Source organism: Centruroides vittatus, unplaced genomic scaffold (genome assembly GCF_030686945.1).
Source record: "Centruroides vittatus isolate TY-2023 unplaced genomic scaffold, ASM3068694v2 contig_357, whole genome shotgun sequence".
NCBI classification, from domain to species: Eukaryota; Metazoa; Arthropoda; class Arachnida; order Scorpiones; family Buthidae; genus Centruroides; species Centruroides vittatus.
In genome coordinates this window covers 2965002-2986381 of record NW_027122180.1, presented here as the reverse complement: position 1 = coordinate 2986381, position 21380 = coordinate 2965002, and the positions used below count along the sequence as shown (strand labels likewise).

At 25.5% G+C, this 21380-nt stretch overlaps 1 protein-coding gene across 1 annotated transcript in view; it reads left to right on the top strand.

The window, feature by feature from the left end:
• Positions 1 to 21380, top strand: part of LOC136974848 (glutamate receptor ionotropic, kainate 2-like) — a 61175-nt gene that overhangs the window by 14340 nt on the left and 25455 nt on the right. The window contains exons 6-10 of the mRNA XM_067269828.1: positions 2352 to 2477; positions 3374 to 3526; positions 3729 to 3833; positions 15225 to 15338; positions 15540 to 15740. Coding sequence (XP_067125929.1) covers positions 2352 to 2477; positions 3374 to 3526; positions 3729 to 3833; positions 15225 to 15338; positions 15540 to 15740 — 699 coding nt within the window. The remainder of the gene's footprint in view (positions 1 to 2351; positions 2478 to 3373; positions 3527 to 3728; positions 3834 to 15224; positions 15339 to 15539; positions 15741 to 21380) is intronic.

Here is a 21380-nt window from a genome sequence, read left to right as displayed (position 1 = left end):
TTTATCACTAGATCAAACTTACCACGAATAACCTCTAAAATTGCATATTGCTGCCATTTTTTTTTATATTTGCAAAAAAGAGCAAATCAAAAGATCTATTTTATGTTTTTTTCGTAATATGTTGTTTATTTCAAATTTATCCAAAAATCTTCCTGAGTTGATTCAATCAGTTTATTTAAATCTCTTACTTCCGTGGTGCTTTCTGTCTAAAGCAAACGGAATTACATGAGTTTATGTTTACCGACATGATCTCAATTTTCATGTTGTAAAATTTGTCAAAAGTAAATGACAGTAAAGTTTTAATCTCCAAATATATTTAATTGTCAAAATTAATATGCAAATGGGAAATAAACTGTCAAAAATTTTAATGCTCTTAGTATGAAATATAACTCCGAATATCTGGGGGAAGAAATTTCATTAAAAGATTCATGATTAAGTAATCTTTTCATCATTAAAATCCGATATGTCTGCCAGGTAAACGATGCTATCTTAAGATTATTTTTAATTATAGAAATGCGTTTAATTTATTAATAAATCCCAAAACGCCATTTGAACTCAAATGGGCTTTAATATAGATTAAAAAATAAATAACTTTTAAAGTAAATAATACCAAATATTAAATCAAGATTTTATAATATCAAGGTTTTAAATCTATAAATGTATTTATATTTAATGCGCTTGAAAGAGTTATAAACTATACATTAGTTAAATATTATTCATCAACAATGTTTATTTTATAACGAATATTTTTATTTATAATGTTAAACATAACATCGGGTAATTAATTTGTTAGAAACATCTTGTAATGAATTCTTGCGAATTGAGTATAATATGTGTAAAAATATGCATAATAATATATAATGTTTACAAAAAAAATTTTGATAATATTCCTACTTAATTTGTCGTCAATTCGTTTGTCTGCTCGTACAGTACATACTTTCAAATCTAATCGATCAGAAAAATTCCTTCCAAGATATAGTGTATAAATACTGCATACCACAACTGCAAAATAATTAATTAAAATAACATAAGATTCGATAAAATTTAAGTGATTTAAGAATTATTTAAACGCATTTTAATCTAAATAAAAACAAATTTTTATTTAAATAATTAACACTTAGACAATTAGTAAATAGAATTGTGATATAAAGATAATTTAATTTTATAAAATAAATGATAAGAATTAAATATATATATATAAATATAATTATATATTCATAAAGTAAAATTAATGTAAAAATATTTACAGGAACGCATCGAGATTATTAGTTTCTTTCATAATAACTGAGTTACAGTTAAAATCAAAAAGTTAAATAAGAAATACATGGAATACCTTTGGATCTAGAATGTAACTAATCAATCCTATTTCAGCTAAAATTCTATTCAGCTAGAAAGATTCTTATCAATATATGGTTGAAAATAAACAGGTTTATGTAGTGGTGGAATTAAGAAAGTAATTGATTAACTGGAAGGCGAGAGTTGTCTACACGCAAACCAAATATCTAAAAAGAGTTAGTCATGCCAACTCTTGTGAAATTAATAAAACCGATCACGAATTTTCTAGGTATTGAGGTGTTTGATAACCTGAAGGAAGAGTAAAATCAATGAGCATATAAAAATTCTTGAATTTTTCTAGCCGTTTCTATGTTAACAAGCGAGAAGATCGATAAAATGAAAGTGATCTCATACTTTTTCCATCCTTTGAAGTGAAACTTTCTTTTCACGTCTGAGGATGTAGGTAGAATTACTATTTGGTGGTAAAAAGGATCCAGTTATTGAGAATATTTTTTGAAATATAATATTACGTGTGTTTTTAAGTTTTCTCTTCGTGTTTTGTTCGAATGGCAATCTTCTTAAATTCTGTTGCTTTGAAATAATAGAGTAAGAATAAACACGATTAAAACCAATACATCGAAATATTTTAAAAATACATCAGAAAAATATGTTTTAATAATAAAAATCAATATCTTTTATGTCAGTATAACTTTAATTAGTAGAAATTAGTAGAAGAAAATAAATAGTAGAAAACATTAAAAAACTAAAATGTTTTTTGTATGTTTATATTTATTTAACATTTATTTCATTAAAATTTATCATAATAAATAAAAAATAAAGCAGATTTTCTAAAGTATGCATACAAATTATATAATTTAGCTTCAACACACTAAGAATGTAATGTATTTCTGAGGTGCAAAGGTGGGCTACTGATTTACTGTTAAATATTTCTTTCTTCGCTATTAAAAGTGGAAATATATCAATATTCTATATATTTTTTAATATGTTTTTAATATTAAAGATAACTTTGTATTGATTATTTAAGATTTTTATCTTTAATTCTAAACTTCAAATAGGATGCTCATATTGAAAACTTTAGTCAATTTAAGAATGGATTAACTAATATCAGCAGCTTTAGAATGATTAATAACGACCATACAAACACAGATGTTTGGAATTTAAATCGCTGGAAACCCATGAAAGTAAGTTATGTCTAATTTATATCATATAAAACAGTAAATAATATTTTATTACATATTTGAAACATAATATTATATTTCAGAGATAAAATATCCTTTATAAATCTTTCATAAGATTGAAACTTTTACTATTTTTCCGTCAAAACTTTTTGAATTTGATTTTAAATTTAAGTTGAAGTGATAATCATCAATCGATTTTACATGTAATTAAAAGTTTTAATTTTTTTAAAATCCATTTTCAAAGAATTTCAAGAGGAGATATTTTCGATATCGAACTTTAAATGTCATTGCTAAATTCTTTTCTGAAGATAATAGATTTAAAAAAAATATAGTAAAAGAATTTTCTTTTATTCTTATCTGTTCTTTCTCATAATTATTTCTCTGTCATTCTTATTCTTCTATTTTTTTAATACGTTAAATTAAAACTTGAGTGCAATTCTACTAAATAGCAAAAACAATTAAAATGAATTTTTAATCTAATTTTTTGAAACAAAAATTAATCTTTTTTTAAAATTTATTTTATTAAAAAGTATCGTGAATCGTAAGAATATTAAAGCATTTTTACTATTTTAAATAATTTCATTTACTTTCATAGACATACATATTTAATGGTGAATAACAGGATTACCTTTTTCTGTGTAACAAAATCAAAATTTAATAACTGTTTAAAAATGTTTATCTAAAAGAATAAATAATGAATTTTCATCAACTTTTAGATTTGAAAACATTTTCTGACAATAAAATCATTTATAAAAAATGTTATTAAAGTGTGTAAAACGAAAATGTTTTAACTAAGTTTAGAATTTAGAATGTGATTTTTGATTAAATAATTTTAATTTTATTATTTTTATTTTTATCTTGTTACTGAAATTTAAATTTGATTCTTTTCATTTCCCTAGCTTAAACATGCTTTGTTATACGACGGCATTTCTCTTGTTGCTAAAGCTCTTCATGATTTAGACGTCCAACATCCCATACTATTAGAGAAATTTTCATGTAAAGACGATATAAAATGGCCAACGGGAAATGTAACTGTAAATTACATAAAAAATGTAAGTTTTTAATTAAAAACGTTTATTTTCAGAACTCAAAATGTGATTAGTTTTAATTTCAATAGATACTTTTATTTATTTTATTGCTTACAAAAATGTTTAAATATCAAAGTTGAATTATATACATTTACTTATTATAAGTTTTTGTTAATTATTCATATTTATTCGTGTTATAAATACCTAATTTAATATTTTTATATAGATTCATTTTCCTGGTTTAACTGGTATTTTAAAATTTGATGATCAAGGAAGAAGAGTTGATTTTACTTTAGATGCCATACAGTTTAAAGGAAAAGAAACTCTTAAGGTAATTTTAAAATTTATTTTACATGTGATTTTAAGTTATATTTAATGTTTAAAATTGTATGCCCAAATCTGATTTATAATTTTGAAGTTTATTCCTTTCAAAAAGAAAAGAAAAAACCTTATTTATGGATTCATAAATATGTAAGGTTGTTTTTAATACAAATTCGTTAATTAATAATTAACTTCAAAATGTATAAAAATGAATATATTATCTATATATTGAATTGAAGATCATTAAAAAAGATATGCGTTTGTATAACAGCATTCTAATATAAAATTAATATAAATTATTTTTATATTTTAATTACTTAAAATTCAGTTTAATAAACATAATTAAATAAGGCTAATTCATTTAATATATATTTTAATGCTTTAATTAGATTTCTACATAAAACTAATAAACATCTTATATTACACATATGTACAGAACATCTTACTAAAAATTTTATATTAAACAGATCGTGTGTCAACACACATAATTGTTCATTATTTAAAGGAAATTCAAAAATTAAATTGCACAAAGTACATTAAAAAATCAGCTAATAACGGAACTTTCCTCTTGAAACCTAAATACAGTATCAAAATTTAATGCAGTGAAAAGTAATATTTTCTGAAAAAGATTTTAATTTGTTATTACTGATTAAGCAATTTTTTTCTACAAATGTGTATTCGAACCGAAGTATTAAAATATTATTTTCGAAAATCTTTAATTAAAATAGATAATGATTTCGAATGATAGTGTAAGAGATATTTTTTATAATTTATATTCAATTTTGAAAAAAAATTTATAAATTAACATAAATTTATATAGCTATTTACAATATATCAATTTTGGAAACATGGATTCTTTTCAAAATCTTTTATTTCTAAATTACATCTTTAGTAATTCTTTTTAAATCTATAGTTATTAATGCATCTCTAATTGATGATTTATTTGTATATATTTATGTTTCAAAACCGAAAATTTTAAATATTTATCTATGTAAATTTCTACTTACCAACTTAAGGTCATACAATTCAGAATTAAAAATTGTTTTTATCCATTAATCTGAAATTTAAAATACCAAACTGTAGGGTTACTTGAGTTTTTATAAAATTATTAGAATTATATCACAATTAGAAATTTTTTAAGATGAAAATTCGATTTTTCTGTAGTTTTTTGTATTTGGATTTATGCCAATTAACAATATCTATCATTGAAAATAATATAATTTAACATTTTATTATTAATAGAGAAATTATTTACTTGAAATATTTCGTCTTTATTTTTATGAAAAAATTTATTTCAATTCACTATATACGAGTATGTAGTAACAAAAGTACATTTTGTTTTATTCGAGCATTAATATTTATTAGAAAATGAAACAAAGTCCTATATATAGATAGAAGCATTTAGATATTTTCGTAAATAACGGAGATTTATTCAAAGTAAAAATTAACTTTTCAAATAATAAATTATTGACAAAAACGTTATGCATTCACGTAGAATCGCAAAACAGCATACAGATTTGCTTTTAGACAGATACGTGTTATAAGCCTTTCAGAAAATTTTAATTTCAATAGATGATTTTATTTATTTTATTGCTTACAAAAATGTTTAAATATCAATGTTGAATTATATACATTTACTTATAAGTTTTTGTTAATTGTGCTTATTTATTCGTGTTATAAATACCTAATTTAGTATTTTTATTTAGAAAATGAAACAAAGTATTACCTGGCATGCAATACTGTAGCCGATTGCATGCCAGGTAATTCCAAGAGAGTGACATAATTGTTACTCCAGTATCTTATAAAAAGGCATGCAGAGACTTACCGTGTTCAAGTTTTTCAGTATATCTGTTGTTTGGAGGTCTTCGAACGCCCGATATGTCTGTACAATTTAGTCAAAACATTAAACACATATGATGACGTTTCACAAAGACCGTTTCGCGAAGTTTCTCGCCATCTGGGCCGTTCTAACCTGACTGTCACTGCTTTCAATCCACCACTTATAATGTCATGGCAAGCATACACGGCGGGCAGGATCTGGATGCTTCAAACAGACCAGAAGAGATGGTCTTCTGATCGTGAGGATCAGAAGACGCCGTTGTAGCTATTGTTGCTGTCACACAAAAGCATGAACAGCTGCAACGATATCTTTATCTACAATCTGGAATAAGTGGAAGTCTTCATACAGAATGTAGTCCATTTTTCGCTGGGAAGATAACTAGTAGAGGCAAATATGCATGGATTGTGACCTGTTACTAGTATCACAACATTGTCAGCTTTGTATATAGAGAGGAATAGACTGCTATAGACTAGCGGTGTATCATTTTTAACGACAAATTCCGGTTTTGTTTGGGAACGGATGACTACCGTTTATCGATTTGTAATGTTCACCAAGTAGATGACTACTAGTGAGCTACATACTGTTAAATGACACTGGTTTCTGATGTGGGGAGCCATCTCGTATGACAGTAGTTTACCCCTGCTAGTGGTACCACCGATATTGACGGTACAATGATACAGTACGTTCAGGAAATCCTACGTTTTTATCCTGTGATGCTTTTCATGACAGGTCTACAAACAATCATTTTAAGGCAAGATATTGTTTGACCTCATTCCGCTACGGTTTCTCAGGAATGTCTCTGTTATGATGACTGTTCGTTCTTCATATTTATCATTCAATAAGTATTTGTCAGACCATATGGAATACCAGCTTCGGCCAACTAGAATGTGAGACTTCCGAGGGAAAATTTGATATTGAATATCATATGGTGCCTATATGCCTACATGTTCGATCATATCCCCGCATATATCCAAGCAAGAGGTCATACAAGATAATATAGGTTATCTAAACTATACCATTGTCCCAAGGAAATTATCACTTTGCTATAATATCTCAATCACTTATTATCATTCTCATGGAATGAAGTTTCATTAGATTTTTGGTGCGTTTGGTTTTTTGAATGTAAACGTATCACGATATGCAAATAAAAGACAGTATAATTCTTATTCACACCTCAATCATTTTAATTGTTAAAATATTGCTAATCTCAAATATTTCTCATGACTGATTAGCTTCTAAACTGTTACAATATAAATCGCATTATTTTAACCTCATATAAATAAACTTCTTAACTTCCTAATTCTTAATGCAGTTATGAATTAGGAAACAGAATCAGTTAAAAAAACAACAACTCTAAAAAAATCCATTCTTATTATGAATATCCTGTAATTCTTTCCGAGAAAGACAGTTTACTGAATATAATGTTAAGTCAACTTTATTTTCATAAAAATCAATTGTATTGATTCGACCGTACTTTTTAAAACTCATTTTGAGAAAAAAACGTGTTAAATTTCAATGTTTTTAAACCAATAAAATATAGGCTTTTCGTAGAATGATTTTGTTGACTCCACAGTTTGAATTGTTGCTACAATTATCTATTTTCTATTTTAAGTTTAATCTTAGCTCAATCTGCAGTAAACAATTGATTTGAAGTATCTGTAATATTGTCAATGTCTGAATACTGTTCATCAAAAATGAATATTATAAATATTTCGATTTGAACGCAATCTTTAATCTTAATTGAATAAAACAATTTTTGATTTACTATAATTGATGATAAAATCATCCTGTTCATAACGATAAACGAGAATGTTGAAATTCCAATTTGTTTTACAGTACTAGGAACGTGTCGTCGGCATAAAGCATTAAATGGATATATTGCTATATTGATTATTAATTAAAAAATAATAATCAATATATCAATTATAATTAAACATCCAACCGATTAAACCATTATAATTAAATCATATAATTAAACCATCAAATTGTTGGAAAAGCCATTAATAGTTAGAATAAAATTGAATAGAAGGTTTTGAAAAGAAAAATATACTCAGAAAAGCAATTATCTTGAGAAATAAGAAATTAGAAAATAGAAAAATAATTTATAAATAATTTTGATTTATTTAATAGAAAAATGAAAGATTTTAAGAATAGAATTGTAGATGTTACTTAAGCAAAAAGCTAAAATATTCATATAGTCTTTGGTTTTTAGAATTTGATGTAGAATATTAAGAAGAAAGATTATTTGTAATAACGCTCTGAACAAAAGGCGAATATATCAGTTATGGTGTTTAAAAAGTGCATTATATGGATCTGTTAAGTAAACCAGTAGACAATTCTTATCTTTGAGAAAAGAAAACCAATTGGTCAATTATTCTTTGGATCTTCCTTTCTCCTTTTGTATGGAAGACTTTTTTCAAATTGTTCGATGTTTTAAAGTTACCGCAAGAGCTATTAAAAATTGAAGATGATGGAAATAAAATTGTAGGTAACATATTTAAGAAATGATTGGAATCTGGTCAAGCCCGGGAGCAGAATGTGATTTGATTTGAGAGAACATTGTTGAATACCAGTAAAGAAAAATAACATCTAGAAATTCGACTTACATTGAAGATATGAATGGGTTCGAGTAATTCGAATAGTATCTAAGAAAAAAAAGACCATTCACAATATATTCTTTGGACTAATGTAAGATTCTATTTGAAATATAACGAAACAATTATTGACAATCCAGGAAATATGAGGTAGGTCAAGAAAATCATTTTTAAAAAGAGAAAATTTGATTAATCATAAAAACAGAAATTTTAGACTAAGAAGAAAAACCTGAAGATTAAGTTGCATCAATAAAAGTATATGACATTTATTTTCTTTCCTAAGCCCTTTACATTTATTTATAATATCGCAGAAAGATATTTTTCTTTGGCTCAAATAAAAAGTAACTTTTTTGAATTATAGAAGATTCTTTGCTTGGAAAAGATTAATTTTTTCTTCTTATATAATATTAAGACCACAGAAAAAAGACAGAAGTTTCTTAAAACTGAAAATTTCACATCGCATTTTAAGCAGATATAGACAAGTTTATCAAGATTGAGATTGATTTTGTTAATTTTTGAATTAGATGGAAAGTATTAGCAACTTTAATCATAATACAAACATAACATTATAATCAATCATTTTGTTTGTCTAAAATAGATTATTTTATATAAACACCTTACCCTTTTCTACTGTAAATTTTGCGAAATTGATAATATTTTTATATTTCTTAAAAATTCTAGATATTTTTTTTTAATTTTAAGCTGAGAAATAAAATTGAAAATTGTTTGAACATGAGTTTATCTTATAGTAAGAATGGTGAAAAGTCTAAAATATTTGGAGCTAGAATTAAAATAAAGATATGGTCTATCTATAACAAAGTTGTTTTTACAAAAACAATAAATATGCATTACTAGAAGCTTTCAATAATTGGCCATTGATATAGCATATGGAATTATTTGCTATAAATTTTATGCGCTTTTCTGTTACAAACAGTTTTTATTCAGTTTGTTGCAAAAGTATCAAATAAATAATCTAGATAGAAAATAAGAAGAAAACATTTTAAGAGAATTGGAAAAAGATAAATTTGTTTAGTCGATCAGAATTATATAAATCACCCATAATGTTTTCTATCAAGAATAAAAATATATTTTATCCAAAAAAGAATTAATTAGAAAAGCCGAAATATATAAATTATCTATCATAATTGAAGTACTTCTTGGAAAAACGGTGTATCCCACAAAACTATAAAAAACTAGTTATTAACAAATTTGGATTTGTGCACCATCGATCCATCTTCAATGAAACTTTCACGGTTCAGTTGTATGTCCCACGGGTTGTACACTCACATTAATAAAACATTGCATATTAAAGTATTGGCAAATTAAAACAAAAATTCTTTCTTTTCCTCGAAAACATCCCAAAGGATGCGCCTTTTTCCCACTAAGTCCCTCAATTTTTACGTTTTGTTGCCAAAATCTTAAAACTAAAATAATTTTAATTAATTTTTAATCAATGTAATTTTCAGTAATCAAAGTATTCCAAATTTTTGATAAAATAAAATTTTTACTAGAAAATAGGAAGTTCAAACAAGCTTTATTATTAAGAATGGAAACAGTTTATTAGCATTCAAAAAGGAAAAAAAATGTTAGTGAAAACTATCATTATTCTTTTGTTTGGAATTGCACTGTGTAGAGTAAGTTTTGTTCTTAGAAATAAAGAAAAATTTGATTTTTTCTGAGTAGAATTGTTATAGTTATAAACATTCTGAATTGTGAATGAAACATACAATTGTGACAGTAATCTTTTGGGCATCGTAGTCACTGCAAACATCTTTCAATTTCACACTTATAACTGTTCAATTCTGCACTTATATCTGTATCTGGCATTTTACTAAGATAATCAATGATTTGAAGTTTTGCACTCTTGTGGAAAACAGCTAAATTATCTTTCTGGATTAATTTGTAGATAATAATTTTAAAAGCATTTTTCTTTGTAATTGATTTCATAATAATGCAGTATATAAAAATTTGTTTATTCTAGTTAGACATATCAATAATTTTTAAATTCTTTGAAAAATTCAAAAATTATTGATATATGTAAACAGTTTGATAAATAATTATTGATATAACTAAGGACAATAATTTGAAAACTAATCACATTGATTAGTTCTTACGTGCATATTATCTCTTACTTTTGAAACTTATTTTTGCTAATAAGATTACAAAGTGGAATATTTTATTTACTTATTTACTAATTCGATCTAATTACGGGTCCGTTTATAACATACAAAGGAATATAACATAATAATAAATATAAAAACATTAAACATTATTCCTTCACATAATACAGGGGAGAGCTGTTAAGAAAACGGAAAACATAAAAATTGAGAAATGTAAGACACAATTTCCACATTAATTTTAACATTCAATATTAAATATATTCCGTAGTAACTGCCGAAATTGTCGCTTAGAATTAAACAAATCAAATTACAATTCTAACAGATTATAGAATTTATGTAGAGTTTATGTACAGATAAACTCTTAGCAATATTATATTTGCACAAAGGAATTTTAAATCTAAAATAGTTTTTATTAGATACAGGTACTTGCAGATATAATTGTTGTAACGTAGCAGGAACTTCAATTTCAGATTGTAACAGAGACCTTAAAAAACTGCGTTCATTGTATATTGAAAAGTATTATTAATAATATACAAAAGCACCAAATAAACGGAGAAACAGCAATACTTGGATTTATATATAGAAAATTTTACGTGGTAATTTCTATCAGAAATTTCGTTATCGGTGTTGTAAATGAATTTAAAACATATTCTTATCTTTATAAATCTGTTAAGGAATATAAACTAAACTATGATATAATTATGTTAGGAAATACACCTGGTTTGCTGCAATTTGAAAAAAATTGTAGACCTAAAAACCAGTTTCTTTTGTCTGTCTTTCCTTAATCTAGAGAATGTAGTAAGACGGATGAAAGTCGAGACCAGACACGGAAACCGTAGGAGCAGGAGGCCCGATTAACTGTATATGAACTTCCGATGCAAACCAGAAGTCATGTTATTTCAGTTCAAAAATATTTCCCTGAAAGGTGTTAGATACGATGATACTTTAATAATAAAGGTAAAGTATGATATACAGGGGCAATCCATTACTAATTTGAGGCGGAGCGCATATATTATAAATTAAATAAATTAAAAATTGCAGCCCGGCATTATGACAATGTCAAAATAAATAATTGCTCGTTTTATTCTGTTAGATTGTAAGTTTCGAAAAATAACTGTTATTTTAATTAAACACCAATCATTTTATTTTAATAGAACATTTTTTTTTTTTTTATAGTGAAGAGAAATTAGACTTTACGAAGTTAAAATATACAAAAAAGATTATTTTATTTCTTTCAAAATACGGCTGAAAATATATGAATTCATTATTCATATACTTTTATGATTATTATAAAAATTGAAAAAAGTTTTTCTAATCCTTTGTACAAAGTAATAGAAGTATTTTACTTTCGAAATGTATTTCCGAAATAAGACAATAAGACAAGCTTAGCTATTCCAGAGTAAAGATTTAGAATTTACATCTTGAAATAAAACTATAAATCCATCAAAAACCTCTTAATAATAGATTTTATTTGAATGATTTATATGTGTATTTTTTATAAGACTTATCTCCAAATCTGATTTTAGTTACATGTATTTTTCTTTTTCTTGCTTTTCTATTGTAGATTATCTGAAGGAGACACTGAACAATAATATTCTTTCGCATGTTTTCCATGTGTATTTGTATTTGTAATCTTCAAGTTTACATTGTAGTAAACAAAGGTTATTAAATCACGAATTTTTATTTTTAGTTTGTGTTTTCTTCATTTAGCTATTTTATATTGCTTTTTGTCATTTCATTTTATAAATTAGCATTAATAATTTCTTGAGTATTTTGATAGTGATATCTCAGTTTTTATTCATATTTCAGCATCAACCTATTGAATAAGGTTCTAGCATTTAGACTTATTATTTATAAAATTTTATTTAAAAAAATATAAATAATATACATACTGTATACAACTCCTAGACAAAAAATTAGAATATTCATCTGACTGAAAGTTTGTGTTGTTCCTAAAAAATATACACTGGAGTACGAAGCTATTTTGTTGTATTTCCTATATTTAACCAACATTTAGCTAATATTCAATTTTTGTCATGGTCAAACTGTTATTCTATTTTTTGTCATTTCATTTCCATTTGAAACAAAAAAAAAATGTTTGAGTTTATTACACCCATTGATTAGACAAATTAATATACATAGACATTGTTTAGGTAGGGTCAAAAGAAAGTTTCGTACTCGGTGTTGTTCACGAGAAAATGTACACTAAACTTACAGTCAGATGAATATTCTAATTTTTTGCCTAGTAGTAGTATAAAAATATACAAAACTGGTAAAAATATAGAATATAGCGTTATATAAAAATATACAGTATAATATTTTTTTAAAAGTCACCCTGTAGGTACTAAGAGGGTATTTTTTTCAAGCTGATTATGGGTTTTGTGGTCAAACTCAACTCCACTATCTGGTTCACATTATCTGTGAAAATTTTTAAAAATTCAAATTTGGATTTAAATTCAGGTCACATAGAGTGCAAGCTGTTTTTTTTTTTTTTTTTTTTTTCTTACTGCTACTGCCATTCAGCCCGTTGTATTGTAATATTAAATGTGAGAATGTTGGAAGGAATATTAAAAAATATTTTCTGATATCTATATATTTTTTATTATTTTAAACATAAAAAATATTACTACGTTATATTATCAAAATTGTTTATTTCTGTTACATGTATTATAAAAACTATGTTTATTTTATTCTCATTAAAAGGATAATTTATTTAAAAATATATAAATTTCATGACTGAATGACGAAAATATAATAAATTATTTATTACCTCTAGTAATGCAAAACATTTACAAAAGAGAATAGTTTAACTCTTGGCAATTTGCAAAAAAAGTAAATGTTTGCTTTTCACAATACTTTAATCATTATATTTATGCCTAGTTAAGTATTAATGATTACAATATTACAGATGTATAACACAATTTACATATATAAGAAGAAATTATAAATTTTATGTATAAATAAACCTTGCAAATTTATAAAATATGTTTAAAATGAACTCTAAATAATGAAAAGTTTAATCTTTTCGGATATCTAATTTTTCAGATATTATTTTTGCCCGGATATGATATACTACTGTTAGCCTACTCTAAAACAATATAAATTACAACAGAACAAAAGTAACTTTAAAAAATTTCTTTTATACAGTCGTACCTTTAATAATGTCCTTCTCTAAACGGTGGCAATATTTTTCAGAAACATTTTTTTTAAAAATGCATACAAAATAATCTCTAGACAATGGCCAATTTTTATGCTTCCATGCATTACAAGAAATGATACTGTCTAAATAAATAATTAAATATAATTTATACATTTATACATCTTTACTGAATTAAATGATTGTATTTAATTTGAATTAACAGTAAAATAATTCAAACCGTTATATAAAGATTACAAGTATTTATTAGTTATACACATTAATAGTAGAATCATTAATATTTAGTAAATAAAAAAAAAGCATAGTAATATTTAGTGCAAGGATTAATTATTAGAATTTTCGTTCATATAAATATTTATTTACTTTTTCAATTGAATTGTCTTTTATTTACTCGTATACTTAATATGTTTACATTTTAACTCTTTATAATGCACAAACTACATTGACGTAATTTGAATGAAAAAATATAACACTTTCTCCTATAAATTATTGAAAATTTCATTGATATACAAAATGCAAATTTATAAATGTTCTGTGTTATAATCTAATTAATTTTTTGTATTTTAATATAAGTATTTTGCTTTATATTTGAAAACTAGAGTTGTTTAATAGTTTCTAAGGTATGTACTTGTACAGGTTTATATTCGCTGTTAATCAAGCATCTACAAAATTTACTTTTACGAAGAGTATTTATTTTTAAAGTTATAATTAGCGTCGAGAACAAACAATATGTAAAAGAATGAAAATTTATTTCGAAATAAACATTTCGCAAATATTTAAATTAGAAGAGTATGCTATTGAAACAGAAAATCAATTTTCTTGACTATTATTAATTCCAAGAATTCTAAGAAATAATTTTTATTTTTTGAAGTAATTCATGTATACATTAAACTAATTCGTTGTATCAACATTTCAAACAAACCTAACAAAGTTACGTTTATTTGTCTTTTAATTATCGCATCTTATTTTAAATTATGATTAAAAGCAAACCATAATTTACAAGAAAAAGTTTTAGTATTTTTGTTTCTTTATCTAATTAAAAATAAATTTTTTTAAATAAGTTTTTGCTTATGTATTTTAATGAACTTAAACACTGATGAACTAATCTAATGTTTCACTCACGTCCAGATTGCAGTTTTTCTCTAGAGAAATAAACTTTTAACTTCGAGGCATCGAAAAATATAAAATTAAGAATATGTTAATAAATATTAGACTGATAGTTTTTGCCAATTTAATGAACTTTTTTCAATATACACGATTTGATATGTGATACATTAGTAAGTTATATACGTTTGCTGTTATTTTTTTAATTCTCTTTTTATTTATTCTAAAATTTATAGCAGTTAAAAACAATCCAAAATAGTCTAAAATAAAAAAATAATTTATTAATAGATTATGTAAAAAACATTTAAACTATTAAAAAAGCATTCTGTAAAAATAAAGAGAAAAATTACACAGGATACTTGTAATAACTTAATAAAAAATTGAATATAGTAAAATTATATTAAATATATATTCAATTTTAGTAAGCCTTTATTAATAACTGATAAGTATAAATGTTTTATTTTTAATTTATAATAATATTTTTTTTTAATTTCTATACGTGTTTAGCATTAATTTTTCCTATACTTGAGTGTGTTTGAATCGAATTGATTAAATTACTGTCATTTAAATGGGTTTTCACTTTTAGGTTGGTAGCTGGAGTTACGGAAAAGGAATTATTTTAAAAGTAAATCCTATTTACAAAAAAGAAGAGATTGAAGGAACTTTAAGGGGAAGAACACTCGCAGTTACGGCAATCATAGTAAGTATCAGATAAAAATCAACATTCTTCTAAGTTTATCACATTAATCTTGTTTTCTTTATCTTATCTTGAATTTGTTACTTTATCAATAATTTTTCTTACATTATTCATATTTTTTTTATTTAAAAAAGTTTTATAAATATCCACAAAAAGAAAAATCTCATTATTCTGTAAAGTATAAGTTCTGAAGTTTATTTGTAGGCTCCTCCATATGTAGAAGAAAGAGGCGAAGTAGGTTTAAAAGGAAATGAAAGATATCAAGGATACTGCATAGATCTACTTAATTATATATCGCAAATGAAGGGATTTGAGTTCGAAATATCTATTGTCCCCGATGGTTCTCGTGGTACAAGAAATGAAGATGGAGAATGGGATGGAATGATACGCGAGTTATTATATAAAGTAAGGTTTTAAATGATTAAACTAATTATCTAATTTATTATTTAAACTTCTACATAATTAAATATAAAGTAAAACATTAATATTAATAATGTTAAAATATTATATTTTAAGTAATTCACTATTAAAAATACATTTACATATTTACAAAATATTTAGTCACATTAGGGAATTTATCCATTTTATTAATTTTCTCTCGTGAAACTTTTAAATGTTTAAAAATATTATTATGTAGATAAACTATCAGTAATTTTAAATTGCAAAACACGCAATCTTTAAATATTTATTAAAAATTTTTATGCTATAAAAAATAACAACAACAACAACAATAAATAATAATAATAAACGTTTATTCACAAAAAGGGAGTGTTTCCCTGTTAAGGAGGTGTTACATTTAATAGGGAAAACTACAAAAAAAGTTGAACAGTTTACATATATAAATAATAATTATTATAACATTAATTACAAGTATATTTTTGTTGGATAATAACAATCAAAGCCTTAACGTTATTAATACAAATAAAATCATAGTTATTTAGTAGTAATGAACAATGAACTATTAAGTTAGGTTTTTTAACATTTCTGTAATTTTGATAAAGTAATTATATAGTTTATATAAAACTTCTTTATTATTTTAGATACTCATTCTAAATTTAAGGAGTGATTTACATTGAATTGTTCATTTGATATCAAGTGAGTCGCGCACATTTGTTAAGACTTGACAATCCTGTATCAGATGGTAGAGTGAGAGTTTATCGGAATTGCACCAAATACAATGATTATTTGCAAAATTAATATAATTTTTATTGATGTAAATAGAATATTTATTAAGGCGTATTTGTGCTATTAATCTTTTAACGTTTAAATTAATCGATTTAGATATACTGTATATGGTTGTGAAGATGGAATATGGAGCAGATTGGTGTACCAGGGATGATATTTATTCTGATTTAAACTTGTTTGATCCTTGTTAATAGACTGAGATATTGCATATTCGATTAATAGAGTATAGCCATATTTCCAGTCTTGCAAATTATCTTTGAATAGTAGGTCAGATACACCGAATGAGTTCAAAATTTTTTGAAACAGTTTGCCATAGTTGATTTGAACTTATGTTTTTGCTTTTTTTGATAATTTCTTGATGTAAAACAATTAAATTATCATCACTTTTAAATTTTATACGGTAGTAGAATTTTATTTTACATTTAAGAAAAAAAGGGAATGAGCATATACGGTTGGTTTCGTTACGTATAGCATAACCAGGAATAGATCTTTCTAGATGGAGAAGTTTACGAAGAAAATAAATTTGAAAAGATTCCAGTTTATATAAGTAATCGAGACCCCAAATTGGACTGGAATAGTATATAATGGGATTAATTATTGGAATTATATAGCTTCATATGGATATTCAAGTTTGACGTTTTCAGAGTAGAACAAGAGATTGTCAATTGCCAGCTTTCCTTCGTTATTAATAGTAGTTAGATGTGCTTTGAAAGTAATATTCCAATCAAATATGACTCCCAAAAATTAACTTCTTTAACTATTTGTAGGGGAGTATTATTTAGATAGAACTTCGATTCCATTTGTGAAATTTTACAATTATTACGGATTATTATAATTTTTGTTTTAGTGGGATTTATTGTTAGATGCAGCGAATTGAGATATGAGTTTAATTGATGGATTTTCCTGTGTAAAGAAATTTTAGTAGGTGCAAGTAAAACCAAATCGTCAGCAAATTGAATATAGTGAAAAACTCTGTCAGCGCTCTCAGTCCCATTACTGGATTGGAGAAAAGGACGATCTAGATCAGATAAGTAAAAATTGAATAGATACGGTGAGAAAGGGTCGCCCTGAAGTATTCCACGTGATAAATTTAATAATGGAGAAATGAAGTTTCCCTGTTTAATTTTTATACAATAGTTTAAAAATAATTTAAGTACTGTTCTTGAAAATCGGTCACCTGCACCCTTACTTCTTAATTTATGAACCAGTAGAGGAACGCAGTCAAAAGCCTTTTTGATATCTATAAATGCTGCGTATACTTTCCTATGTTTTATTATTAATTGAAATTGTATTATAGACAGTAGTAGAAAAATTGCGCATTTGGTTCATTTATTCTTGGTGCAAGCATATCGAAATTTTGCACCTTAATCCGTATCATTGGTCCACTGACAAAATTTAGAGGCTAGCATTGAAGTAAAGCATTTCCTTAATACTGAAAGCAAAGCAATGGGTCCGGAAAGCTATAATTATCCGGAGAAAGATGGTCGCCTTTTTTTATATATCATTGTAATCGTAGCTGAATTCCAAGAGTCAGGGTAATTTCTTTGTAAATAGAATTAAATATTTTTAGTAGTTTTCTTTGAGTCTGATGAGGAAGCATTTTTAGAAAGCTAGTTGGGATGTCGCTACCTGGCGTAGATTTGATTTTGGTTTTATTAATAGCATCTTCCAAGTCATTAATTGTAAAGTAAGTATCTAAATATTCATTATGAGTATCAATAATAAAACTTATTTGTGAGATAGGTTGAATATCTGAGAACATTTGATAGAAACTTTTCCATACATTAAAGTCTATAACTGAAGAATTTGTACTAGGAATTATGTTGAAGCGAAATTTGCGTATAGTGGTCCAAAATAAGATATTGTCCTTGCTGTTGTTGATTAAGGTTGATTTGATGTTTCTAAAATAATTCCTTTTCTTTTTTCTTTAAGCAGATTATTGTAAGTTTGTTTAACCTTTCTATAATTAGAAAAGTTTACAGTATTCGGATCCTTTCTAAATAAATTTAAGTTAATTTGTTCAATTTTTTTCATTTTGTGACAGTGATGGTCGATTCCCAGGGGTTTTTATACTTAGTGTAACTATTACCTTTAATCTTTTTGACTTGAATATAATTATTGATTATTTGAATTATAAGATTATAGCTGTCATTACTATTAGGGTCAGTAGGATCAGGAATAATAAAAAACGATTCTCAATTTCTGTTAAATATTTTGAAGTGTTGTAACTAATCCTTTGATACTTCTTAAGAGGTTTAATAGCTTCCTTTTGCGAGAATATTAAAAATTTAGTTATAGTTGGAAAATGATCAGATGCGTCAATTTTTGCTGTGATGAATTCGGAGCAACAGTCTAGAAGGAATTCTGAGCAAAATTGTGTAATCGATGGTGGATTTTCCATTATTCTGCAGACAGGTAAATTGAGCCGGATAGTCGGGTTTAATACGTGCGTTAAGAATGAATAATTTGTTATCAGTTATTACTTTGATTAAGTTGATTCCAAGTCTATTAGTACACTTATCTCTAGAAAGACGAATGTTCTGAATGCGGGAATTAGGACTATTATGCCAAGAATCCATCACGTTAGAAATACCTGAATTAAAACCTCTCAGTAATAAAATAAATAGAGTAATATGTTGCCAGACATCAATAATGTTAAAAATTGCTTTTAGTTTTTCCAAGGAATCAGGTGGAATATAGGTAATCATTACTATAATTAATTTATTATTTTTATATCCAAGTATAGATTCTTTCATGGATATTAATAATAGTGTATAGTTATCAGCTTTTTCCGTGTGAAGAATTGTACAAAGGTTCTTTTTTGATAGAATACATAACCCACCACTAGGGAGACCAGATCCTGTTGGTTTACATGCTAATGCTGTTTCAATTATGAAATGGTTAAAGAAATTTGATTTATATACTAAGTTAGATGTCATCCATGTATCGGTTATTCCAATAATATCTGGATTAAATTTGGATTGTAAAAAATTGAGTACTGGTATTTTAGTTTTAAGTCCCTGGCAGTTCCAGTTCATGATCACAAAGGGCTGATTAATTAAAATAAGTTTCTTCTGATAGAATGTACTCTGTCTCAACGGACATCAACTTTTAGTTGTCCCTGGCAAGGAAAAAGGGAGAAAAGTCTCTACATGAACCAGTTTTCCCAAAACAGTACTGAATGTCAGTTTGTCTCGACCTATTATTAACATATCGTTGTGTAATTTTACGTGCTAGTTTTGTTTTTTAATATCATGAATTATTGGGAGTAATAGTTTACGTCTAATTCTAGATTCCTTTGTTAGATCACGGGAGATTTGCATATCTGTCCATTCCTTCAGAGAGTTTTCTTTTTTCATTTTTATGAATTTTGTGAAAAAGTTAATCTTAATAATGGGTTCATTGATTTAGTCAGTTGAGTAATCTCCAGAATATCTTCATGTAATGAATTTTGTATATTCAATTCTATAGTAATAAAATTATGTATTTCTACTTTTGAAATATTCCTTGAGGTCGGATAATTATAAAGAATTATATTATTACGATGAAATTCATTAATTAGAACATCCATTTTGTATTGCATCATTTCTTTTTCTGATTTTCAAGTATCAATTTGCTATTTTAGGTTATTAATTTGTCCTTGCATATCTTTATATTGCTCTTTGGTTTCTTGGATACTTTCGAGTATCAGGTCCAGATCTTCCTTAATAGATGATATTTGGGTTGAAAGTTTTTCATTAGAAGAAAGAATTAAGTCAGAAATTTTGTCCCATAGAACTGTCGTTCGGATGTCCGGCGAAATGTTCGGATTATTTAAAGAAATATTTAACTCACCTGGTGGTCTTTGCGGGCTATGGAGAGTTATATCTTAAAACAAATCAATAGCAGTCGAAGATGGTTCTTGTGAAACTTCACCGAGCAAGTTATAATCCGTTATAAGTTTAGAAGTGGACGGAGAAGACAAGTCTTTTTTACTACCCTGTTTGGCACGGTTTAGCGGTGGTCTCCCTCTTTTGACCGGCGAACGTTGCATTTTAATCATTATGTAGTATTTCTTCAAAAATATTAGATAGAATTTGAATTAAAACTTTGTTTAGTAAAATTATTTGAACGAAAATAGCCAACACTGCTGTTCTTGCAAGTTAACAAAGTGCACAGAAAAAGTCACCCATAGCCTCGACTACCAGACATGCTCCCCCATATTCATTGTGCTGTAAGAAAATATTTACTCTGTTTACTCAATACACAAAAGATTATTAATTATATTTAATGCAAATTTTTATTATCTAATGGACAAGTAAACCAATCGTAAAAGTTAAAATAAATATCGTAAATTTTGGTTTATATTTGCTTTAATACAATCGGATGAATTTGTTTATTCTTTCACTTTTTAAAATTAAAATATTAGCTTTCCATACATTTCTTATCATAATTAAAAATATAATTAGTTTCTTAAACATTTCAAAATGACTTAAGTATTATATTAAAGCTATAGTAAGCAATTTCAGGAGAATTTATCATGGATTTCTACATTAAATTCTATATTATTTATTAGTAGATTTGTTATTTTTATGTTGTAGATTTCCTAACATGAGAAAAATATAGTTATTTCGTTAGAAACTTTTAGTGTCATTTAGGATATAATTTTATATATAGTTATAAATTATTCACTGTTTAGATATACCATCACTTTAGCTGTATTTCAAGTGAATTTCTGTCTATAGATTTAGAAAATATAGTCGTGTGAACATCCATGATACGATAATAAAATATCTGATAAATATTATGTTCTAACTTTCTGCTATTTTTTATCTTCAGATTTTTATATCATATCAATATAAACTGAAATATAACTAAAAC